The sequence below is a fragment of the Tamandua tetradactyla genome, chromosome 11, assembly GCF_023851605.1.
Source record: "Tamandua tetradactyla isolate mTamTet1 chromosome 11, mTamTet1.pri, whole genome shotgun sequence".
Taxonomy (NCBI): Eukaryota; Metazoa; Chordata; class Mammalia; order Pilosa; family Myrmecophagidae; genus Tamandua; species Tamandua tetradactyla.
The window spans coordinates 94,094,024-94,120,145 of record NC_135337.1 but is presented as its reverse complement, the minus strand read 5'-3'; the positions used below and the strand labels follow the sequence as shown (position 1 = coordinate 94,120,145).

General features: G+C 45.2%; 1 protein-coding gene and 1 long non-coding RNA gene across 6 annotated transcripts in view; one reads left to right on the top strand and one right to left on the bottom strand.

Annotated features, from left to right (window-relative positions):
• The window catches only part of AKAP8 (A-kinase anchoring protein 8), a 15,071-nt gene extending 5,328 nt beyond the window's left edge, over nt 1-9,743 (top strand). For 2 of the 3 annotated variants that reach the window (XM_077121928.1, XM_077121926.1), the window contains 8 exons: nt 161-207; nt 1,312-1,345; nt 3,164-3,251; nt 4,659-4,800; nt 5,061-5,154; nt 5,506-5,654; nt 6,746-6,841; nt 8,012-9,743. In XM_077121928.1, coding sequence (XP_076978043.1) covers nt 161-207; nt 1,312-1,345; nt 3,164-3,251; nt 4,659-4,800; nt 5,061-5,154; nt 5,506-5,654; nt 6,746-6,841; nt 8,012-8,638 — 1,277 coding nt within the window. In that variant the 3' untranslated portion in view covers nt 8,639-9,743. The remainder of the gene's footprint in view (nt 1-160; nt 208-1,311; nt 1,346-3,163; nt 3,252-4,658; nt 4,801-5,060; nt 5,155-5,505; nt 5,655-6,745; nt 6,842-8,011) is intronic. The other variant, XM_077121927.1, reaches the window with a different exon arrangement.
• On the bottom strand, nt 9,257-26,122 carry LOC143650755 (uncharacterized). 3 transcript variants are annotated; one of them, XR_013159664.1, is made up of 3 exons: nt 26,046-26,122; nt 24,567-24,652; nt 9,257-13,272 (listed from the first exon to the last, which is right to left on the bottom strand). It is a non-coding gene; the product is annotated as an uncharacterized LOC143650755 (long non-coding RNA). The 3 variants fall into 3 exon arrangements; XR_013159663.1 differs by lacking the exon at nt 24,567-24,652 and having other exon boundaries at nt 9,257-13,275; nt 26,046-26,120; XR_013159665.1 differs by lacking the exon at nt 24,567-24,652 and having other exon boundaries at nt 26,046-26,108.

Genomic DNA, 26,122 nt, shown 5'->3' with positions numbered 1-26,122 from the left:
GTGCTGGGAGGTAGGGAGAGGGTTACTGGTCGGGGGCTCTCCATGACCACTTAGGAGCAGTGTATGGCCCCGTTATGGGGACAGCAGGCTTTGGAAGGTGGAAACCAAGGCGTGGGCTGCTCCAGAGTGACTGACTTTTTTCTTCTTTTGTGCCTAACAGATGACACAGCTGGGGACTTCCGGTCAGTAGATGAAGATTTCAGGGGTGTAAGTCTGAAGGCTTTCCCTTCAACCCTCGCTGTTTCCAGGGCAGAATTTCCTTCTCACTTCGGTGTCCTGGGAGAGAGGTTATCTCTTAAACGGATTAGTGCATTTCCAGCTCATTTCTAGGAAGTTTTAGCCTGCAGCAGTCATTTTTTTTTTCCTGAAAAACTCCCCCAACTGCTTTCGTGGGCTTGGACAGTGTGGTCGACCGAGGTGAGGGCAGGGCTGTGTGCGCAGGGGCTGCCTGTGGTGGCCATGCCCTGGAAACAGGTGCTTATGGCCAGGACCTCAGGGAGGGCCTGGAGGTCTGGGTCTGCGAAAACTTCAGCTGAGGGCGTGAAGGTGGGGATTGGAGAGCAGGAAGCAGAACTTTCAAGTTTTTGGAGTTTTTATCACTCCTCATTTAGCTGGCTGAGGTCTTAAATCTGGGAGTTTTTGCAGTTCTGCCTAATGACTAATCTTTTTGTTTTAAAAAAAAATCTACTTTGAAATAATTCCAAAGCTGCAGGACAGTTGCAGAAATAAGACAGATCGTGTTCAGAGAGCTGCAGTATTTCACACACACACACACGCACACACACACACACAGGCGGGCTCAGATCCGCCAGCTGTTAACATCTGGCTGTGGCTGATACAGCTGCAGGCTCCCCATCTTGGGAGACTGCTCTGTGTCTGTTGGACCTTCCAGGTGTGAGCACAAGTGTTTGGGGAGCCCGGTTCTATAAAGAACTCAGAAACTAGTGCCCTGCAAACCAGGGGTTTCAAGGCTCCTCTGAGGGTGGGCTCCTGGATTTGCCAGTGCCATTTGCAGACTCATGATTTTGTGGGGGCATTCTTTAACTTTAGATTTTGGAAAGAAGGTTGATGGTTTTATTAAAAAAAAAAAAGTTCACATCTTCCCAGGGTCCCAGCCCCTTGGGTTCTGTTCCTGGGCTGGTCCTAGCCCGTGTGACTCCTTTCATGGCTTCTTTACTGGTGGCACAGCGACCCAGGTCTGCTGTGAGTCCAAGTGGGGGTCTCATCATCAGAGGTGGCCAGGATCTGGTCTGGGATGGAGGGTTCTGGAAGCGCCCTGCTCACAGCTACCCCTCTGTTCCTCTTTTTCAGGAGGATGAACTGTGTGACTCCGGGCAGCAGAGAGGTAGGCGCTGCCCACCCTGTCCCCCGACTCGCCCCGTGTCTGCTTAACTGCCTGCACACACCCCCAGTTCCCCCCAGCTGGGCTCCTGAGCAGGCTCTGGCCTGTGTACAGGGACCGGCACCTCAGGCTGTGGCGCCCACACCGCAGCTTTGCTCCTGCGGCTTTGGAGTGGCACTTGCTTCAGTGGGTCTCTCTGCCCTGCTCAGTGCAGTTGCCGATAAGGGCAGCCATCTTAGGCCTCTGGAACAGCTTGTTTTGGTAGGAGGGCGGCTTTTCAGAAACGCAGGCAAGAAGGCTCCCACCACCGACCTCTGTCCTCTCCTTTTCCCTGTTGGCCAGTGTAGTCCCCATGCCACTTTTCTCCGGCCTTCTGCTATCCACAGTTCCTTCAGTGGCCAGCCCAGCACCGTGCTTTCAGTGTACTGGGGATGCCGGCACCGGCAATGGAAGTAGCTGCCACCACAGGTCTGAGCCACAGCAGGCTTGCCACCCAGGTCAGATATGCAGGAGGAACCTACCAGGAGCATTTCCCTCCTGGGGGCCAGATCTGGGCCCTGCCGCCCGGGGCCGTCATAGAGTGGCAGGTCTTGTTACTTTCAGTACCCAGTGTGGAGACCTCAGTCCACAGCCAGCCGTGAGAGCAGAGGTTCGCCCCCACACGGTTCCAAGAAGCAGTCTGAGAGTCAGCAGCCCCGGGCTCACCACAGAGCCAGTTCTTCTCCCGTGGGTCACCCCCAGAGTCACAGGCTGCCTCCTCCCTGCTCAGGGTACTTGTGCAGGATCCCACTCAAGACTCCCGTGCTCATGTTTTCAGGCCTAACTGATGCCCGAGCAGCCGTGTCCGCCACGTGGGGCACGCAGAGCGTTCAGCCGCTCGTGCGGCGGGGCAGATGCTAAAGCAAAGGTGACATGTCTATTGTGCGCAGGTCCTGCTGCCTCCCCGGGATGACTTTGCTCTTAGCAGCAGTCATAGTTTCAGGCAGTGGCCTCTTGCCAAAAACCCCACACGCCCTCTTGAGAGGCTTCTGAGCAGCGCACGCCGGTCGCCATCTTCGTGGGACAGTCTCGGGACTGGCATCAGGGGTAGGGGTTCCCGCTCAGACGCTTATCGACCCTGTTTGCAGCATCCGGCCTGGCTCTGAGCCGCGGCGTCCTGGCCCGGCCTCCTGCGCCGGCCTCTGGGCGGACGGGAGGACCTCTTGGTCTCTTCCCACTCTTGTTTCTAGGCTTGCTCTCCCCCGGCCCCGGGAATGCCGGAGAGCACCAGTGCTTGTGAACGAAGGTCAAGGTCAGGCCAGCAGGGATCATCAGACCTGCTGAGGCCCTAGCACAGGACGAGGCCGCCTGGGGGGCCATCGAGGCCCACCGCGAGGTGGGGACGGAGGGCGGTGGAGCAGCATGCTTTACTTTCCAAGGTCTGCCAGCTGCTGCCGCTCTATCTGGAGAGAATTGCAATTGCGTCTCTCTCTCCTTAAGTGCCTGGGGAAGCAACAGTGTCGGAGCGTTAGGTTTGCACAGCAGGATGGGAAGGTCAGAACAGGTGGACACAGTGAGTCGGGCAGGCAGGGCTGTGTCCCTGGTCTGTCTAGGCCTTACCAGGCTGTGGGGGTGAGTTGACCCCCTGGGAACTTCTGAGGGCACCTCCTCCAAGGCCCCAACCCCCTTGCGGGCCTCTGGAAAGAGCCCCTCAGGGTTTCGGGGGCATCCTGTCCATGCTGTGTATAGCAGCGGTGGCTTTGGGCCTCGGGGATATGATGGCCACTGCTCAGCTTTCCTCCAAGTCTCTCGGGGCATCTCGAAGGGATTTCTCTATTACAGGAGACAAGGATGATGAGGATGAAGACATGAAAAAGAGAAGGGAGAAGCAGAGGAGGAGAGACAGGACGCGGGACCGGGCAGCAGATAGGTGAGGGGATGGGACGTGCTCATTCCGAGCCCTTCTCATCAGGTATCTGTCAGGGAAACCCAGTGAGGTCGGTGGGAGGTGAGACTGGGAATGTGTTGGGCATGTGGGAAAGCTGGAAAGTTGGGTTTCTGCTCCACTTGGGGAAGGGGGGAAAGGAGGTATCCAGGCCACTTGCCTGTGTGTCTGTTCTAGCCACCCTGGAGCCCCTTGTGTGTGGGGAGTCCCTGCCCCTGGCCGGGTATCTGGCAAAGCCCCACAAAGGCGCTGGGGTATCTGGGGACAACAAACATTGGGCATTGTTTGGTCTGGGCTGCCTTTGGAGTGTGACACAGCAAGTCCTGCCATCAAGGGTTTGTGTTTAAATCTAAGAAATGCACAGCCTGAGGGGGCTGGGGTGCCCACACTGCCCCTCTCTCCTACTCAGAAATTAGGGGCTTCAGGCTAGAACCTGCACCACCGGGGACCACCCAAGCCCTGGCTGCACCTCCCTGTATCTGTACACAGGTGTCACAGGACTGGGGTGGGAATTCCCAATCCTGAGGCCCAAGCAGGCTGTGTGTTTCCTGTGTTACAAACAACAAAGCAGTGCTGTGAGCCAAAGAGCTGATGGTGGAGGCTAGAAAGCAGGAGCCAAAACAGTTTCTAAGTGTTAATAGATTTACAGAAACCCTTGTTTTTAAACTATTGAATGGTGGATAAATCAGATCCATTCTCATGGTTGTGGCCAACCAAGATGACCTGTTTTAAAAGACGTTTTTATGAGCAGCTGCAGTTCTTGGGGATTCTGCAGTTGTCCCATCACTTCCTACAACCTCACAGCCTTGCCCCAGGAAAGTTGCTGCATCGCTCCTCCGTCACATTGTCTGCAAAAACCAAACCACTGGGTGGTACTTGCTGAGGCTAGAAGGCAGGAGCTGGGGTGCTGGCAGAGCTCTGGGTTGGTAGAGTAGATCCAGGCGTGGGGGGTCAGGCCCCCAGGCCGCCCAGCCTCTTCACAGTGCAGTTGGATTTGGGGGGAGAGGTCAGAAGCACAGAAGATAAAGACTTCAGAATGCTTTTACATGTGTGTCTCTACATTTATTACTGCAACAGTATAGACCATGGGTTATACAAGATATTTAATTTCTTTTCTGCTTAAAATGTGGTTGCTTCGTGCTGCAGAGATTGCAGGGTCCCACCGCTAGGGAGTTCACGATCCCATTTGAAATTCACCCCCTTAGGCAGAGGGAGGCTGTTACAGTAAAAAGTTATTACATGAATTATTTTCCTTGAGATTTTTCCACCCCATTCTCTGACCATCCAGTGAGACATCAGAAGCCTTGGTGTAAAAATGACTGTCCTGTTCCCTCTGGTTCTAGGCAGTGATGTCCTGGGACCCCCAGCACTGCTTCTCTTTTTCTCCTACAGGATTCAGTTTGCCTGTTCTGTGTGCAAGTTTCGTAGCTTTGAGGATGAAGAAATCCAGAAGCATCTGCAAAGCAAGTTTCACAAAGAAACGCTTCGGTTTATAAGTACCAAGTTGCCTGACAAGACAGTGGAGTTCCTGCAGGTACAGGGCACATGGCCCCCGTCACGGCATTCCTTTCTAGATCTGGGAGCACTGTCTGTTAAGGAGTGGGAACAGAAGGCCCAAGCTAGAGTGAGATTCATTTTTTCAGAAGAAAACCATTTTCCAAGTTGCCAGTCATGAGAATGAGCAGACTCTCCGGCTGTGCCCATGGAGCTGCTCTGCCCCATCTGCACGTAGTGCGCACCTCTTCCCTGGCTGCCTTGCCTGTTACAGTCAGTGCTCTCTCGCAATCTGTCTAGGAATACATCATCAACAGGAATAAGAAAATTGAGAAGCGGCGTCAGGAGCTGATGGAGAAAGAAAGCGTGAAACCAAAGCCAGATCCTTTCAAAGGTGAGTTGTCTCAGGTGGTATGAAGGCATGAGACATCTGTGAGACTTGTGCAAAGTGGGCGTCTGCTGCCAGGCACACGAGGCTGAGGTGCTGGGGGACAGTGCTGCACAGGAGAAAGATGCCCTTGATGGTGGCAGGTGCAGCTCCCAGCTTCCGTTTCCCCCTGGGGCATGAAGTGAAGGGATGGAAGGATCAGAGCACATGAACTAAGTTCACGGTGTCCCAGCAGCTGTTCTGACACAATAAAACACATACACACAATCACACCTGTAGGCATCAGCCCCCCCCCCGGGGCTGCAGGAGGCAAGTGTGGTGGGAGGACAGTGCCTGTCTGTGCGTCCTGGCCCCCAGAATGCATGTGGCCCATAGGGATTGGCCAGGAGCACTTCTTCAAGAGGATCGAGGCGGCGCACTGCCTGGCCTGCGACATGCTGATCCCCGCCCAGCACCAGCTGCTCCAGCGGCACCTGCACTCGGCTGACCACAACCACAATCGCCGGGTGAGGCCCTGCTGGGTTCTGGCGCACTCTGGCTGCTTGCTCTAGCTCTGGGGGGGCCATAGCTCTGTAGGGACCCTTGTCATGTTCCATTGAGTCATAGCACACCTCTACTTGCTTGTAAGGGGCCCCTCAACTTCTGCTATTAGAGGGTAATAGAACTTGTTTAGGGTTGGTTAAGTGTAGTAGTTGAAATGCCCTCGTTTGCAGCTGTTGCCTGGAAAGCAGATGAGTAAGTCCCCAAGCTACAGAGAAAACACGGACTGCCTGGAAGCTAAGTCTGTAATCTGGCCCTGGGCACCCCAAGCGCAGGGGCTTGGGACCTGGGTTTAAGAACTTCTGTGTTCCTCACCAGCTAAGGGCTTAGGCTAATCTCTCAGCTCCAGCTAGTAAGCTGTTTCTGGAAAGGGCCAGAGCATTGGTATTTGGGGTATTGGTCCAGCGTCTCTCTGCTGCTGTAGCTGCAGGCTGGGTGCAGAGCGGGGCTAAGGCCCTGTGGAGCCTGCGGGCTGTGGTTTGGGGACCCTGACCTATCTTCATTCAGTCTGTTCGCCTGTCAACTGGGGGGGCTTTAGTGTCTGCCCACCTACCTCACTAGGCTGTTGAAGAGGGAGGGAGGGAGGGAGGGAGGGGAGGGGTGATGGCATGTGCATGCTGAGCTTGAGACGGTCAATGGGTGACACTGCTGCTGCAGCCCTCGCCAGAGTCAGCGGGACAGACTATTGGAAGAGCTGACTGGTTTTCCCCTGCTTTTTTTGGTAAATTCTCCTCTTCCTGTGTTGCTGTGCTGCAGTGCAGAGAGCAGTGTGTCTGTGCTCTCCTGGGGTCATCAGGCTCTTACGCTTTGTTTTACAGTCTTTGATTTCCTAGGCCCCTCACTTACGCAGCGTGCTTTAGGCTAGGAAGGTGGACTTCCCGTGTCTAGTGCCTTCTGTCCATTCTTGGAGGCTGGAGGACTGAGATTTGACTGGGTCGAGACAGGCCAGGTTGTTCTTTGCATAGGGCTTCTCCTGGGATAGTTGGAGATCGTCTATCTGCTTTACTCTCTTGCCCCTGGTGTCATTTTAAGAACCCCTGTTTGGTTCCCTTTACAGCTGGCTGCTGAGCAGTTCAAGAAGACGAGTCTCCATGTGGCCAAGAGTGTCCTGAACAACAGACACATAGTGAAGATGCTAGAGAAGTACCTCAAGGTCTGGGCTGGGGATCTGGGTGGGACGGGTGTGAAATGAGGTAGTGCTCTCTGAGGATGGAATTGTATCTTTGGAGCAGTAGTTAGCATTTCCGAGTCATCTGAAGGATTGGAGGGCTGAGGAATAGATGGAACTTGGGGAGACCACAGCTGGGGTTTTCCTGAGGCAGCTCCATGCTCACTTGGGAAATCTCAGGACGTAAGCCGTGTGGCTGAGCCGAGTGCCGTGAGTCTGGGTCTCACCAAAGACACCTTCCATCTCAGCACTGAGCAGAACTTCAGAGGCTTTACCAAAAATCCAAGGTGGTACTGATTGCCCGGGAAAGAGGGTAAGGAGAGATTTCTCTGGCAGAACAAATGATGGTGAGATGAAGCGGGAGGGGAGGCCAGGAGCCCTCTGAGCCCTGAAACGGGGCAGTGGTGAAGATGCCTGGAGCAGGTGGCCCAAGGTACCACCCGTGGCCTCAGTACCAGGGCCTGCGGCCAGGCTCCAACCTGAAACCTGGCTTTTGTTCCCAGCTGCCTTCCTCTTGGGTATTAAAGGCTTCTGTATTTGACAGTTCATTCTGCCTGTTGAAGGCACAAAATCTAAGCAGTTCAAGGGCAGTGTTTCATCAGTGATTTTCTTAATTACCTTTGCGGTTTTAATAAAAGCTTCCAGAGTGAGTTGCACACTTAAACTTCTCAACAGTATTATTTCTAAACGTGTTTCCTCACCTAGTAGCAGTAATTTGCTTTTTCTAAGATAGAGACAGTTTTAATCAAGAAGTTTGGTTTCTGGGTGAAAGGTAGGCCTGGGTTTGAAGCAGATTCAGATGTCTTGTAGCTTTGTGGCTTGGGACAAGTCACTCTCAGCTCCTTACTGTAAAGGTGAGCCGTGTGGCAGGGCTGAGGACAAAGTGGGACCATTGAAAACATCTGAACTTTCTGTCATGGGCGGTGATGGGTTTTGTTTTTAGTTTTTTTATAAGCCAAGCTAAGACTTCTGCATGTTTGTGAGCATAAGTAAGATGCGCAGGATTGTCTCGATGATACCTGGCAGGGCCCAAGCACCCGTTGATGCTGCCCTTCAAAGACACACATGCTCCCACCTTCCTGACCCGGGCTGGGGTTTCTCTTCATTGAAAGCTGTCCAACCCACACTCACCTCATGTTTCATCCCTTTGGCTAGGGCGAGGACCCTTTCACCAGTGAAGCTGCTGATGCAGATGTTGAAGGGGATGACAATTTAGGAGGTGACGAGAAGGAAGAGACCCCTGAAGAGGTGGCTGCGGAAGTCTTGGCTGCAGTGATCACGGCAGCTGTGAAGGCTGTGGGTGGGGAAGGGGCGCCAGCTCCAGAGAGCAGCAAGGCACTGGCCCAAGAGAACGGCCCTGCACAGCCACTGGTAGAGGAGATGACGACCTGCGAGACAGCATCAGAGCAGGGGAACACCAACTCGAGGGCCAGGGGCGAAGGTGAAGGTCCAGAGGCCCGAAGTGAAGAAGGCACAGGGGATGGAGGCGAAAGGGAAGAAAGTGAATGTGAAGATGCAGGAGCCAAAGGCGAAGGAGAAGGCACAGGTGCTGGAGGCGAATGTGAAGGCGCAGAGGCCAGAGATGAAGGAGTAGGCAGGGGGGCCGGAGAAGGAGAAGGCGCAAGGACTGGAGGTGAAGAAGGCAAACGAGAAGGCACAGGGGCCACAAGGGAAGCAGAGGCCAAAAGCTCACAAACGGTCTTTGCTCCCACCAAAGCTGCCACAGACGCTGAAGAGGAACAAACTGATGCTGAGTCCAGAGATGTTGCCGCCCCGGAGTGATGCCCGTGGCTGTGTTGTGGGGCTGGGGCATGTGATACCTCTCCTTTGGTTTGTCAGGACTAGGGTGGGTGTTGCTGGGCACACTGTGAACTCGCCTCAGGAAAGAGGCCTGTCACCCAGAGCATCTCCGTCTCTGCCTCATCCACACGAGTGTCTGTCCCAGGGGGCCGTGCTTATACTGTAGCTGGAACCATTTGGTGATTAGGTCTTGGGAGGATGCTACTTATTCTACACAGCCACTGGACGAACACCCAGTTTTCTTTAAATTTTTTGTCCAGGAGCAGCTTAATCTTGAGAACATTTCTTGCTTTTATAAAGGAATTTTTTTTTAACGTTTCCAGAATTTGCTTTGGCTTTAATTTTTAATCCCCCCTTTTCGCACCTCTCTATCCAAGGAGCAGCCCAGTGTGCTGAGCCTCAGGAGTGCAGCAGGGTCTTGTTCACCTGCCAGCTGCGGCAGACCTCCCCTCACATACCTCTCCTCACCCAGACCACCCCCGAGGATGAGGGCGCTCATGCTAGAAACGGCTTCGTTGGTATTTCCCGGTCTTTGGTCCTCAGTGAATTGCCTTTACAATTTTTACCTCATCCATGTTCCACTTCTCCATGATGTACTTGTTTGGTTTTTTTTTCTTTACATTGAATTATTTTTATTTCAATGTATTTGTAAAGATAACTTGACATAATGGAAAACCAGTAATGATTGCCGTAGGTAGAAGCTATCAGTAAAAAGTGACTATGATGAAAATAAAAAATCCCAATTTAGATCAATGCTTTCCTTTGGGAATTTGAGTGAAAGGGGGAGGCTGGCACATACTAGCAGCTATACACACAAGGGTTTCCAGAAGGTGGCCTTTCCCCTCTGAGATGACTTTCTCTGTGAGCCCACACTTCACACTGCAGGAAACACTGGCCCGTGGTAAAATACTAGAGAAGAGGCAAATATTTCAAGAACACATACTGTGCACCAGGTGCTAATTTGTTATCAGAATGTCTAAGATACGGGCCCTGCTCTCAAGGAGCCATGTCAGAACTGCGAGCTGAAAACCTATGAAGAAAACAATATTAGAACTAAAAAGCGAAATAAACTGCTGTATAGTCAAGATGACAGTAGCACCGAGTTGTTTCTATTCATCATTCCTTTGTGCTGTGTAGATATGGCATCAGGTGAGCATCAGTGATACAGGAGAACCCAGTGAACATGGACCTATGAGCACTAGTGGCCGTGAGCTTTCCCTTAATCTCTTACTTAGAAACAGCTTTAAGGAATTTGGCCAGCCTTTACCCCTATTCCCAAGCAAAAAGCTCCAGCAGCCTGGTTTCAACTCACCTCATTTTGTGAGCTTACATGACCCCATCCAATTTTTATGAAATTAGTCATTTGCTAGGTAGGAAACATCTGTGTCAATGCACAAAGCAGTCAAAAGTGCACGTCATTTTAAGTCTTAAACCCTCTAACTAGATACTGGAAGGGCCACAAAGAAGTTGTATTCTCAGCCTGATGCTGAGCTGGGGAGGTCCCGGCTGAGTCAAGGTATGGGTGGCATAGTAGAGTTTTAGCAGAGCCTTTCAGAAGTCCTTTCCTGTACTGAGAGGGCTCACTAAAGTCAGGCATGGCTTCACACAGTTTTCACTGCTTAAGGCTCCAGTGAGGAGTATCAGGTCCCCTCTTTAATTTTATAAGAATTCTAAGAAAGTGAGGGGTTTTCTACACGCAAATTTCTAGTTGTCCTGACTCCTCAAAAACACTCAGCTGAAAGGGTACTTGAGAGTACAAGTGAGCCCAGCCAGAACCAGGTATGGTAGAGTAGGACCCCATATCCCCCTGTGCTTTTGGGGTTTCTCTGGACCCCTTGAAGGAGTGGTACAGCTGATGAGTCCACTGGCAGCCCCCAGGCTTGCTGCTGCCTGGGGTGCGTCCCTTTAGGCAAGTCAACGGCATGAGGACAGTATCACCCTCAAGGTTGTTTACAGAATCGGGTGTAATAGACAACATGCTTGGCACTATGGAAAAAGTGTTCACTAAATTTGTTTCCAAAGTCCACTGCTGTACACCATTAGGTATATGTGGAAGGCTACCTGCCCACTCAGCTTAAGCAAGACCCTGAGTAGAGAACATAAATTAACATCTTTTGCAGTATGAGTGCTGAGTCACTGGGCAACAAGCTGGTACCCGACGGCCCATGGGGTCTGGGCATGTGTCTCATCACCATCTCCACTGAGTAACCTACCTGTCACTACCCACCTGGGACAAATGGTCCACCTGCCCTGTGGGAAATGCCTGGGAATTTTATCCTCTCAAATTGGCTACAAAGACCCAGGACCATTTTTCTCAATAGGGGAGGAGGTAGAGTTCAGAAATGCCTTGCGGATTTCCAGTACTTGCTGGTAGCATTGCATCTCTGGAAAAGTTGATAAACACTGATTCTCATCCATGGGGGCTGCTCCTCAGGGCGTATGCCTGACTTCAGGGTATCAGGACGTGACAGCAAGCTCGATTACCGTGGTCCCCAAAAGGAGACGCATGACTTCGTAGATTAAGTTCCTAATTCCCACACTGAGGATTACAATACCAACCGTATCAAATGAACTAAGACCAGTGTCTGAAGTATACTTTGTCTAAGTCAGCAGTGGCACAAGCAGAGGAGGCTAAGGGAATGTTATGGGGGAAGGAAGGGTTTACTGGCCTTTGTCAACTCCACAGGTAGGTCTTCACTAGGGGGAGGGATATTTGACCCCAGGATGTGTGTATCACCTATTGTCATAACATAAATTCAGAAGCAGTGGCGGAAAATATATTTATTATCTTATGGATTCTGTGGGTCAGGAATTTGGGTACTGCTGGATTGTCAGTGGGGTTGCCAGGCTGCAGTCCTATCTGAAGGCTCAACTGGGGAAGGCTCTGCTTCTCAGGTTGCACATATGGCTGTTGGCAGAACTAAGTGCCTCACAGCTGTTGGGCTGAGGGCTTTAGCTCCTCACTGACAGGTGGCTGGAAGCCACCCTCAGCTCCTTGCCCCATGGACTTCTATGTGGCAGGTTACTTCATCGAAAGATGCTAGCTGAGACAGCTAAATGGAGTCCAGAAAGTGGGAAGTCTCAGCCTTTTGTAACCTCTTCCTGAAAGTGATACCCCATCACTTTGCCCTGGTCTTTACATTAGGTTGCTAGGTTTGGCCCACACTCAAAGAGAGGGAATGTCCCAAAGGTATGAAGACAGGAGGCAGGGCTCAGCAGGGGCCATCTTTGAGAGATGCCTACTACCCAGTGGGGTATTAATCTAGATATTGACACTCTTCTTATGGTAGGGTGATTAGATTCCAAGAGCTTTGTCAGCCCGCTTGTCCTGAGACAAATGGAAAAAAGGATTTAAGCTTTTGGTCCCGATATGATTTCCACTGAAAGTTCTATCAGGCATATCCTTCCACTGGATATATGTTTCACTTGCAACTATAGTAAAAAGTGGCCACGACACAAAGCCCTTCCCTGCACACGAAGTCTGCAGAGGCTCCTTCAGTAGACGGTGCTCCTCTGCCCTACTACTGTGCATCCTGCTGCCGCGGGGTTCCCCCAGACCATGACCAGTGGGACGCTCAGGGTCACGACCACTGATTCGGCAGCTCAGCAGTAGCATCTTCCCCCACGTGAGCTGTCAAGCTTTCAAACAGCCAGCCTCCGGCATGAGCCTAAAGCCAAGGGGCATCTGGCAGTGGAGGTAGTTTGCTGGCTGTACGTTCATCTTCATCAGTAGCTTTTTCCATGCCTTCTGTCACTTAGGTGCTGTTTTCCTCATGTACGGGACTCATTCTATTTTTTCTTTTTCTTCTTTCAGAGGCTAGTCTGGAAAGCTACCTACTGGATGATTCTATATCACATTCCATAAAACGTAGACTATAGAGACAGTAAAAACATCAGTGGTTGCCAAGGGCTCAGGGGGAGGGATGAGTAGGTGGAGCACAGGATATTTAGGCCAGAGAAACTATTTCAGTATGATACCATAACCGTGGCTTACGTGACCTGAGGCATTTGCCATAGAACTGTACACCCCAATGTAAAGGATGGATTTTTGTTAATTAAAAAAATATATATATTGAAAGAGAAAAAGCTACCAAAAACAAATTTTAGTAGAGTAACTACAGAGCCCATGCAGTTGACAGACAGCAGGGCTTTTCCACTTACCCGTCCTATCACCCTCAGAGATGCTGGAGTCTAATGGGAATGACTTGCTTGAGTTTCCGTCCAGTGTGAGTTTACGTTGCCTGTCTTGGAAATCCCTGTAGAACATGTGCACTCTGTGCCTTGCATGTGTGGCTCCATGTCACTCCTGTAAGAATCGTCACTTCCCTGAGCATGGCTGGGCTTTGCTTCTCTTTACTCCATCAGTTTATCCACTCCACACTCAAGGGGCGTCTGCTGTTTCCAGGATGGAATACTCGGAATCTCCTTAGGTTCGTGTCCTAGTGTGTGTGTGAATGTCTGTGGGACTGGAGCGGCTGGACCATGCAGAGGATAGAGCTTCAGTTAAACCAGATGAGACCAAGATGCTTTCTCAAGTGGGTGAACTTCAGAATTACCAGTCTTCAAGAAGGGCTGAATCCACTTGTACGCAGGGATCATTCTCCAGGACAGACCATCTGCTAAGTCACAAAAGGAGTTGTGATACATTTTAAAATATTGAAATCATACCGTGTATCTTCTCTGACTATAATGAAATGAAACTAAAAATCAATAACAGAGGCAGAATTGGAAAATTCACAAATATGTGAAAATTAAATAGGTTTTAAACAACTAATACATCACAGAAGAAAACAAAGGAAATTAGGAAATATTTTGTGACAGATGAAAAAACCTCCACAACACACCAAAACTGACTGAGATGCAGCAAAGGCTATGGTGAGAGGGAAATTTATAGTTCTAAAAGCTTACATTAAAAAAGAAGAAAGATGTCAAATCAGAGACCTACCCTCACAACTGAAGGATCGAGAAAAAAAGAGCAAACTGAACCCAAAGTGAGAAGGAAGAAAATAAAAATTAGAGCAGAGATAAATGAACAGAGTATTAAAAAAAAAAAAATTTGAAACCAAGCAGTTGGTTTTTTGAAAAGATAAAATCAACAAACCTTTAGCTAGACTGATAAAGAAGAAAAGGAAAAGAACACAACTAAAATCAGAAATGAAAAGGGAGACATTACTACTGACCCCATATTAATAAAAGGACTATAAGAGAATACCAGGAACAAATGTATGTCAATAAATTAGATAACCTAGATGAAAGGGACAAATTCCTAGAAACACAAACTACCTATACTGATTTAAAAAGAAAAAAAAAGATCTCAACAGACCATTAACTAGTGAAGAGATTGAATCAGTCATCAAAAACCTCCCAACAGGGAAAGGACCAGAACCAGATGGCTTCAAAGAAGAGTTCTATCAAACATTCTAAGAAGAATGAGCACCAATTCTGCTCAAACTTTTCCAAATAAGCGAAGAGAAGGGAAATACTCCCTGATTCATTCTACGAGGCCAAAATCACTCTCATACTAAAGCCAGATAAAGATACAAGAAAAGAAAATTACAGACCAATATCTCTTAGGAATATAGATGCAATAATCTTCAACAAAAACCAAACCCAACAGCATCTGAGAAAAATTATGCATCATGATCAAATGGGATTTATTCCAGGTATGCAATTGATAAGAAAATCAATTAATGTAATATACCACATCAACAGAATAAAGAAAATCAAAACACATGATCATCTCAACTGACATAGAAAAGGCACCTGACAAAATCCAGCATTCCTTCTTGATAAAAACCCTTCAGAAACTAGGAATAAAAAGAAACATCCTCCACATGATAAAGAGCATATATGAAAAGCCTGCAGCTAACGTCATACTCAATGGTGAAAGTCTGAAAGCTTTCCTTCTAAGATTAGAAACAAGACAAGGATGCCCAGTGTCACCATGGTTACTCAACATTGTACTGAAAGTTCCAGTCAGGGCAATTAAGTCAGAAAAAAAATAAAAGGCATACAGATAAGAAATGAGGAAGTATTCTTCCCCTATTTGCAGGTGAAAGGATCACACACACACACACACACACACACACACACACACACACACATATATATTTAAAATCCTGAAAAATCCACAACAAAGCTACTGGAACTAAAAAACAAATTCACCAAAGCGGCATGGGGCAGAATATAACATGCAAAAATCAGTGGTGTTTATGCATAGTAGTGATAACACTCTGAAGACGAATTGAGAAAAAAATATATATTTACTAAAACTAAAAGAATCAACTATCTAGAAATAAATCAAACCTAGGATGTAAAGGACTTATATACAGAGAGATAAAAAACACTGTTAACAAAAATTAAAGACCTAAATAAATGGAAAGGCATGCTATGTTCGTGGATTAGAAGACTAAATATTGTCAATTTGGCGGGGGGGGGGGCAAGATGGTGGTTTAGCAATGTGCGCGTTTTAGTTCGTCCTCCAGAACAACTACTAAATAACCAGAAACAGTACAGAACAGCTCCCAGAACCACGTCAGTGACCAGACACACAGCTTACCCCATTCTGGACCAGCTGGACCAGCTGCAAGCCTCCCCAAAACCGTGAGTTCCCCAAGACACAGTGGCTGGTGCCTGGCACCCCTCCCAGAGGGAAGAGACTCTAAACCTGGCAGAGGTCGCTCATTGGGCTCACGGAAAAAGAGGAAAGGGGAAGAAACAAAGGCTTTAGTGGCTGTGTCTCTACGGAGACTTGGCACCCTCTGGATTCAGCGGTGGGAGTTCTTGGGCTGCAACTGCCCCAGGCATAGGCAGAAACAGGCTGCTTTCAGGGCTGTCTCCCACCTGTGCCTTCCCCAGGGTGGGGTGAAGCCCAACTCAGGTGGAATCCCTCCCTCAAGGAATTCAGACCCCAGGGCTTGGCAATTTGAAGCTATTAAAACCAGTCTACAACCTCTCCTCTGTCTCCACCACGCCCCCAGCAGGGAGAGTCTTCCAAAGTTAAAAGTGCTGCAACATCTTTTGCTGGTGCGACCCGCAGGCAGACACGCCACATACTAGGCAGGATAAGAAAAACAGCCCAGAGACTTCACAGGAAAGTCTTTTAACCTGCTGGGTCTCACCCTCAGGGAAAACTGACGCAGGTGACTCCTTGCCCCTGAACAGGAGACCAGTTTAGTCCGGGAAAACGCGGCTGGAGTCTATAATACCTACGTAGACCCTCCTAAGGGTGGGGAGGGAAAAGGCACCATACAAACAGGGCAAGAAACAAGAAAACAAAAACTGAAAAATTATCCTCTGTTAAACAAAACCTAAGCTAGAGGTCCAGAAAAAGCTGAACTGAAGGTCAAAGAACAGATAGACAACAAACTCATCTAGCAAGAAAACCCTAGGTAAGAGAAGTGAAACAATCACCAGAATAAATTAATTAAGGTAATTGAATGTCTAGATGCCAGCAAAAAATAACAAATCACACCAGGAAAACTGAAGATATGGCCCAGTTAAAGGAACAAACCAATAGTTCAAATGAGATAGAAGAGCTGAAACAACTAATTCAGAATATACGAACAGACATGGAAAACCTCATCAAAAATCAAATCAATGAATTGAGGGAAGATATGAAGAAGGCAAGGAACAAACAAAAAGAAGAAATGGAAAGTCTGAAAAAACAAATCATGGAACCTATGGGGATGAAAGATACAGTAGAAGAGATGAAAAAAAAAGGAAACCTACAATGGTAGATTTCAAGAGACAGAGGTTAGGATTAGTGAACTGGAGGACGGAACATCTGAAATCCGACAAGATACAGAAACTATAGGGAAAAAAATGGAAAAATATGAGCAGGGACTCAGGGAACTGAATGACAATATGAAGCGCACAAATATACATGTTGCGGGGGTCCCGGAAGGAGAAGAGAAGGGAAAAGGAGGAGAAAAACTAATGGAAGAAATTATCACTGAAAATTTCCCAACTCTTATGAAAGATCTAAAATTACAGATCCAAGAAGTGCAGCATACCCCAAAGAGAATAGATCCAAATAGACGTTCTCCAAGACACTTACTAGTCAGAATGTCAGAGGTCAAAGAGAAAGAGAGGATCTTGAAAGCAGCAAGAGAAAAGCAATCCATATTAACAATTACTGATTGTATATGTAGAATGGAATGATATCTTAATGTTTTGTTTGTTGTTAATTTTTTTAATTAATTAAAAAAAAAAGAGAGAGAGAAAATCAATCCACCACATACAAGGGATGGCCCAATAAGACTATGTGTAGATTTCTCAGCAGAAACCATGGAGGTGAGAAGACAGCAGGATGATATATTTGAATTACTAAAAGAGAAAAACTGCCAACCGAGAATTCTATATCCAGCAAAATTGTCCTTCAAAAATGAGGAGGAATTAAAACATTTTCAGACAAAAAATCACTGAGAGAATTTGTGACCAAGAGACCAGCTCTGCAAGAAATATTAAAGGGAGCACTAGAGACAGATAGGAAAGACAGGAGAGAGAGGTGTGGAGAAGAGTGTAGAAATGAAGACTATCAGTAAAGGTAAAAAGAAGAAAAATTAGATATGACATATAAACTCCAAAAGGCAAAATGGTAGAAGAAAGTACTGCCCGTACAGTAATAACACTAAATGTTAATGGATTAAACTCCCCAATCAAAAGATATAGACTGGCAGAATGGATTAAAAAACAGTATTCATCTATATGCTGTCTACAGGAAACGCATTTAGACCCAAGGATAAACATAGGTCGAAAGCGAAAGGTTGGGAAAAGATATTTCATGCAAATAACAATCAGAAAAGAGCAGGATTAGCTATACTAATATCTAACAGATTAAACTTCAAATGTAAAACAGTTAAAAGAGACAAAGAAGGACACTATGTATTAATAAAAGGAAAAATTCAACAAGAAGACATTACAATCATAAATATTTATGCACTGAGCCAGAATGCTCCAAAATACATGAGGCAAACATGGAAAACACTAAAAAGAGAAATAGACACATCTACCATAATAGTTGGAGACTTCAATTCCCCACTGTCATCATTGGACAGAACATCTAGACAGAGGATCAGTAAAGAAACAGAGAATTTGAATAATACAATAAATAAACTAGGCTTAATAGACATTTATAGGACATTACACCCCACAACAACAGGATACACCTTTTTCTCAAGTGCTCATGGATCATTCTCAAGGATAGACCATATGCTAGGTCACAAAGCAAGTCTCAATAAATTTAAAGATTGAAATCATGCAAAACACTTTCTCAGATCATAAAGGAATGAAGTTGGAAATCAATAATAGGCAGAGTGCCAGAAAATTCACAAATATATGGAGGGTCAACAACACACTCTTAAACAACCAGTGGGTCAAGGAATAAATTACAAGAGAAAACAGTAAATATCTCAAGGCAAATGAAAATGAAAACACAACATATAAAAGCTTATGGGACAAAGCAAAGGGAGGGCTAAGGGGGAAATTTATTGCCCTAAATGCCTATATCAAAAAAAGAAGAGCAAAAACCGAGGAATTAACTGTTCACTTGGAAGAACTGGAGAAAGTAGAGCAAACTAACCCCAAAGTAAGCGAAGGGAATAATAAAGAAATAAGGAAGGTTAAAGCGGAAATAAATGAAATTGAGAACATGAAAACAATCGAGAAAATCAACAAAACCAGAAGTTGGTTCTATGAGACAATCAATAAGATTGATGGACTCTTAGCAAGGTTGACAAAAAGAAGAAGAGAGAGGATGCAAATAAATAAAATCAGGAATGGAAGAAGAAACAACCACTGACCCCAAAGAAATAAAACAAGTAATGAGAGGATACTATGAACAACTTTATGCTAATAAACTAGACAATGTAGATGAAATGGACAACTTCCTAGAAAGGCATGAACAACCAACACTGACCTGAGAAGAAATAGATGACCTCAACAAACCAATCACAAAGAAATTGAATCAGTCATTAAGAAGCACCCCAAAAATAAAAGTCCAGGACCAGATGGCTTCACATGTGAATTCTACCAAACATTCAAGAAAGAATTAGTACCAATCTGCTCAAACTCTTGAAAAAAATTGAAGAGAAGGGAAAACTAGCTAACTCATTCTATGAGGCCAACATCATCCTCATACCAAAGCCAGACAAATATATTACAAAACAAGAAAACTACAGACCAATCTCTGTAATGAATATAGATGCAAAAATCCTCAACAAAATTCTTGCAAATCGAAAACAGCGGCACATTAAAAGAATTATACACCATGACCAAGTAGGATTCACCCCAGGTATGCAAGGATGGTTAAACATAAGAAAATCAATTAATGTAATACACCATATCAACAAATCAAAGCAGAAAAACCACGTGATCATCTCGATTGATGCAGAAAAGGCATTTGACAAAATTCAACATCCTTTCCTGTTGAAAACACTTCACAGGATAGGAATAGAAGGGAACTTCCTCAACATGATAAAGGGAATATATGAAAACCCACACCTAACATCATCCTCAATGGAGAAAAACTGAAAACTTCTCCCCTAAGATCAGGAACAAGTCAAGGGTGTCCACTATCACCATTGTTATTCAACATTGTGTTGGAAGTTCTAACCAGAGCAATTAGGCAAGAAAAAGAAACACAAGGCATCAAAATTGGAAAGGAAGACGTAAAACTCACAGTTTGCAGATGATATGATACTATATGTTGAAAACCCAAAAAAATCCACAGCAAAACTACTAGAGCTAATAAATGAGTACAGCAAAGTGGCAGGATACAAGATCAACACTCAAAAATCTGTACTGTTTCTATACACTAGTAATGAACAATCTGAGGGGGAAATCAAGAAAAAAATTGCATTTACAATCGCAACCAAAAGAATAAAATACTTAGGAATAAATTAGGCTAAAGAGACAAAAAACCTATACAAAGAAAACTGCAAGAAATTGTTAAATCACAGAAGACCTAAATAGATGGAAGGGCATACCGTGCTCATGGATTGGAAGACTAAATATAGTTAAGATGTCAATTCTACCTAAACTGATTTACAGATTCAATGCAATATGAATTAAAATCCCAAAAACTTACTATTTAGAAATAGAAAAACCAATAACCAAATTTATCTGGAAGGGCAGGGTGTCCCAAACAGCTAAAAGTATACTGAGGAAAAAAAAATGAATTTGGAGGTCTCACATTTAAGGCGTATTATGAAGCTACAGTGGTCAAAACAGCATGGTACTGGCATAAAGATAGATATACTGACCAATGGAATTGAATAGAGTGTTCAGATATAGACCCTCTCACCTATGAACAATTGATCTTTGATAAGGTAGTCAAGCCAATTCACCTGGGACAGTACAGTCTCTTCAATAAATGGTGCCTAGAGAACTGGATATCCATATGCAAAAGAATGAAAGAGGATCCATATCTAACACACTACACAAAAATTAACTCAAAAGGGATCTAAGGCCTAACATTAGATCTAAGACCATAAAACTGTTAGAAGAAAATGTAGGGAAATATCTTATAAATCTTATAATAGGAGGCGGTTTCCTAGACCTTACAACCAAAGCACGAGCACTGAAGAAAGAAAGAGAGAAATGGGAACTCCTCAAAATTAAGCAGTTTTGTGCATCAAAGAACTTTGTCAAAAAAGTAAAAAGACAGCCTACACAATGGGAGACAGTATTTGGAAACGATATATCAGTTAAAGGTTTAGTATCCAGAATATATAAAGAGATTATTCAACCAACGACAAAAAAACAGACCACCCAATTACAAAATGGGCAAAAGACATGAACAGACACTTCTCAGAAGAGGAAATACAAATGGCCAAAAGGTACATGAAAAGATGCTCAACTTCCCTGGCTATTAGGGAAATACAAATCAAAACCACAATGAGATATCATCTCACGCCCACCAGAATGGCCATTATCAATAAAAGAGAAAACGACAAGTGCTGGAGAGGATGTGGAGAAAGAGGCACACTTATCCACTGTTGGTGGGAATGTCAAATGGTACAACCGCTGTGGAAGGCAGTTGGCAGTTCCTCAGGAAGCTAAGTATAGAATTGCCAGATGACCTGGCAATACCATTGCTAGGTATCTACTCAGAGGACATGAGGGCAATGACATAAATGGACATTTGCACACCAATGTTTATAGCAGCCTTATTTACAATTGCCAAGAGATGAAAACAGCCCAAATGCCCATTAACAGACGAGTAACTAAACAAGCTGTGGTATATACACACAATGGAATATTATGCAGCTGTAAGACAGAATAAAGTTTTGAAATATGTAACAACACGGATGGACTTTAAGGACATTACACTGAGTGAGATTAGCCAGAAACAAAAGGACAAATAACATATGGTCTCACTGATATGAACTAACAATAATGAATGAACTTGGAGAATTTCAGTTAAGAACAGAGGTCATCAGGAGATAGAAATACAGTAGATATTGGGTAATTGGAACTGAAGGGATACAGATTGTGCAATGGGACTGATTGTAAAAATTCAGAAATGTATAGCACAATACTACCTAACTGTAATACAATGTTAGAACACTGAATGAAGCTGAATGTGAGAATGATAAAGGGAGGAGGCTTGTGGGCACAAATGAAATCAGAAGGAAAGATATAAGATAAAGACTGAGATGGTATAATCTAGGAATGTCTAGAGTGTATAATGATAGTGACTAAATGTGCAAATTTAAAAATATTTTACATGAGGAAGAACAGAGGAATGTCAATGATGCAGGCTGTTGAAAATAGATGGTAATTAATATTTTAAAACTCTAACTTATGTGTGAGACTACAGCAAAAAATGTTTATTCGGTACAAAATTTATATTTTGAGTAGTGCATTTCCTAACATAACTTATGTGGATAGCTTAATTGAACACCATAAGTACATGGAACCTTAAGTCGGGTATGAGATTTTGTAAGTTTGTTCAGAGTGATGCCCTGCTAAATACCAGAAGGATTTGAACTGTGAATAAAGTATTTGCAAAGTTCCCTTGGGGGAATGGTGAGAAAGGAGGAAAATTCAACTTCCCCAAGTGGAGAATTCTTGATATTCTCACAAGCAGTGGGGACAACCAAAGCAATAGGCTGAGTCCCCAATCTTGGGGTTTGTTCATATGAAACTTAACCCCGCCAAGGATATGCTAAGCCTACTTAATATTAGGCCTAAGGTCACCCCCAAAGAACCTCTTTTGTTGCTCATATGTGGCCTCTCTCTCTCAGCCAACATGACAAGCAAACTCACTACCCTCCCCCTCTCTACGTGGGACATGACTTCCAGGGATATAGACCTTCCTGGCAACGTAGGACAGAAATCCTAGAATGAGCTGGGACTAGCACCAAGGGATTGAGAAAACCTTCTTCAACTAAAAGAGGGAAGAGAGAAATGAGACAAAATAAAGTGTCAATGGCCGAGAGAGTCCAGAGTCGAGAGGTTATCCTGGAGGTTATTCTTACGCATTAAATGGATATCACATATTTACCAATTGTAACAAATGTACCACACTAAAAAAAGTGTTAATAGGAAAAATTGTGCGTGTGTTTGTGTGTTTGGGTAGTATATGAGAACTCTGTATTCTTACGCATTAACAGATATCACCTTTTTAGTTTAGGTGTAACAGAGAGGCTGGAGGGACCTGCCTGAAAATGTAGAGCTGTGTCCCAGTAGCCATGTTTCTTGAAGATGATTGTATAATGATATAGCTTTCACAATGTGACTGACTGTGTGATTGTGAAAACCTTGCGTCTGATGCTTCTTTTATCTACCTTATGCATAGATGAGTAAAACATAAGGATTAAAAATAAATAAATAATAGGGAATACATGTTAAAATAAATTTAGTAGATTGAAATGCTAGTGATCAGTGAAAGGGAAGAGTAAGGGGTATGGTATGTATGAATTTTTTTTCTGTTTTCTTTTTATTTCTTTTTCTGAATTGAGGCAAATGTTCTATGAAATGATCATGATGATGAATATACAACTATGTGATTAAAAAAAGAATGTTCGTATTGTATGTTGATTGGTTTTATTAATAAAATTTTTTTAAAAATTTAAAAATTAGAAAAAGTAACATATAGAATGGGAGAAAATGTTTGGAAAGCATGTATCTGATAAGGGTTTAATATCCAGAACATATAAAGAAATCCTACAGCTTAACCACAGAAGGAAAAACAACCCAAATTAAGAAGTGGGCAAAAGACTTGAATAGACATTCTGCCAAAAAAGTTAAATGAATGGCCAAAAGCACATGGAAAGAGGCTCAACATCATTAGCCTATAGGAAAAAGAAAATCAAAACCAAAATGAGATGCCATTTCATACCCCCAAGAATGGTTACTATTTAAAACAAAATAGCAGATGTTGTGGAAAAACAGAAACACTTGTTCATAGTTGATAGGTAAATGGTGCCGCCACTGTGGAGAAATTTGGTGGTTCCTCAGAAAGTACAGAATTACTATGCAACCTGGTAATCTGCTTATAGATATATACCCCAAAGGATTGAAAGCAGGGACTTGAGCAAAAATCCACACACCAACATTCATGGTGGCATTATTCACAATTGCCAAAAGATGGAAACAACCCAAACGTGTATCAACAGATGAATGGATAAACAAAATGTGGTATATGCACATGATGGAATATTAAGCAGCTATAAGAAGAAATGAAGTCATGGCTTGAGACTACATGGATGAAGCTTGAAGACATTGTTACATGAAATAAATCACACTCAAAAGGCCAAATATCATGTGACTTCACTGATACGAAATACGTAGCATAAGCAGATTTGCAGAATCAGAAACTAAAATACAGGCTACTAAGGGGTAGGAAATAGGGAGTTTGTACTTAATCGGTACAGAATGTTTGTTTGGGGTAACAGAAGAGTTTTAGAAATGGATGGTGGTGATGGTAGCACAACATTGTGAATGTAATTAACACCAAATGAAGTATATATCTAAATGTGGTTAAAAGCAGAAATTTAGGTTGTTTATATATTACTAGAATACAAATTTTAAATGTTAAGACCATAGGACTATACAACACAGAGAAGTCTAAACTATGGACTATAGTTAATACTACAATTATAGTAATAAAATTTATCAATTGTAACAAATGTACCACACTAATAAAAGTGTTAATAGGAAAAACTGTGCGTGTGTGTGTGTGTGTGTGTGTGTGTGTGTGTGTGTGTTTGGGTGGTATATGAGAACTCTGTATTTTCTGCATGATTTTTCTGTAAACCTACAACTTCTCTAATAAAAAATAAAAATTAAAAAAATGAATGGTACATATTTAAAACCAGCCATAGAATTATATTATGTACTTCATGTTTCATTCCTTAAGCTCTTTCTTAATCTCTTCTGGTTTTAGTATCACAAACTCATTGATACTAGGAGAAAGTAAAAATTGCTTATTCAAAATGCAAACCATTAAGTAAAACTCACTATTCAACTGATTCAACTGGATAAATATTTTCTGACTTTGTGTTATGTACGAGGCACTTTGCAGACAGAAAGAAGAATGAGACACAGTTGTGTTAAAATATATTGGGAGCAGTTATGGAATTGCCTTTAGGAGTTTGCATGTTCTCTTAAGGTTGGATGTGGTTTCTAGTAATAGCTAAAACCATCCAGTTGGGTCCAGCAAAATCCAGCCAGATATTGTCTAAAACAAAGTGTAACTCTAAAAAATAAAACAACAGATTTTATTGTGTGACTTGCAAACTGGCAGCTCCAAATGATTTCCACAAACTTTTAATGCCAACCACAACAATAAAATGGACAATGTAATACGACAAGATGACAACGGGGGAAGCCTAAAATGAATATATTCTGATTTCTTAAAAACAAAAAAAAAGGTTATTCCACATCCACACAGCCCTTGCACCTTATTCTTTTTCCATTTCTGATCATCTTCCACAAATTGTTGAGTGTGCAAAATTACGTCAGAAGATATTCATGAGTTTCAATATTCTACAATGATAAGAGAATAATTAATGAGAATCATAAAATGACGCTAGCAAGAGGCTTATTGACAAAGCAGGTACAATTACCTCCTATACTTCCTGCAACTAATAATTTATCTCATGTTTTGTTAAAGGGGATAATTTGATTCTTACTTTGTCCAGGACCCATCACCTACTGATTACTGCCCTTGGTGAGCTGTGAGCAAACTCCAAAACAGAACAAAATTATTTTACTATTTACAAACCGATTTACTATTTAACAATAGTTTCAACATATTCTGAAATAAGGGGACCTAAGAAAGCTGTTGCATAATCTATAATTTTTCGAACTGAATTTGCACTCTATTTTTAAAAGATGGACCGAAAATGCAGAGAATGAAAACAAGGGTCAAAGAGAGAGGAGGTACTCCCCTACCCACCCCTGACTGAGAAATTTCACAGAATTGTCATTTTAAGCTACAAGAGACCTGAGCCTAACCTCCACCTTTGAGGGACCACGAAAATATCTACCATTTATTAAGATCCTAAGATCTATTGGATACTCTACGAACCCCAGAAGAGACTGATTTCCCTAGTCACGCACCCGGGGGGCCGGGGGACGCTGGTCCAGCCTCAGTTCCGGGAGGAGTCAGCCAGGGGATGGCTGGACAGAGGGCACGCTAGGCCTGGGACCAGCGCCTCCCAGCCGGGATGCAGCTGGCTTCCTCCCACCCCCTTTCCTTCATCCGGGACCCTGCACCCCCATCTCAGCCCTCTTGCTTGAACTCCAGCCCCATTTGGCTTTCCTACCTGGCCAGGGCTGGGGGGCTCCCCTGCCCCTTCCGTCAGTCTTTGGGGTCTCTCCTGGCTGTCCTCCCTCTCTCTGAGGGTCTGCTGTCAGACTTTTCCCCAGTTTCTGGATGACACCCTCAGCCTTGGCCTTTAGTCTGTGGGAACCCACCTTGGGCCCCTCCTTCAGTCTGTGGGATTCCCCCCCACCCCAGGCCTCCCCCTCGGTCTACGGAATGCCCTCCCCCAGGCTTCCCCTCGTCTGTGGGGTCCCTGCTCGGCCCCTCCCCTCGGTCTGTGCTCGTCTCCCTCAGTCTGTGGGATTCCCCCCCAGGCCTTCCCCTGGGTCTGTGGGTCCCCGCTCGGCCCCTCCCTTCGGTTGCGGTCCCCTCCCTCAGTCTGTGGGATTCCCCCCTCCCCAGGCCTTCTCTCCTCGGTTTGTGGGGTCTCCTCTCGGCCCCTCCATTCGGTCTGTGGTCCCCTCCCTCCTGTGGGGTCTCCGCCTAAACCTCCCCCATCGGCGTATGGGGACGCTCTCGGTCTCCCCCACACCTGTGCGGGTCCCCCGGGGCATCCCCTTTGACCCCTCCCTCAGTCTGCGGCCCCCTCCCACACCAGGAAGCCGCCCTCACCTCCGACGCCGCCCAGCTCCGTCTACAGCTCGCGCCAGGCGCCCGGGGGAGCGCGCACGTCGGCGGCGGGGGCCGCG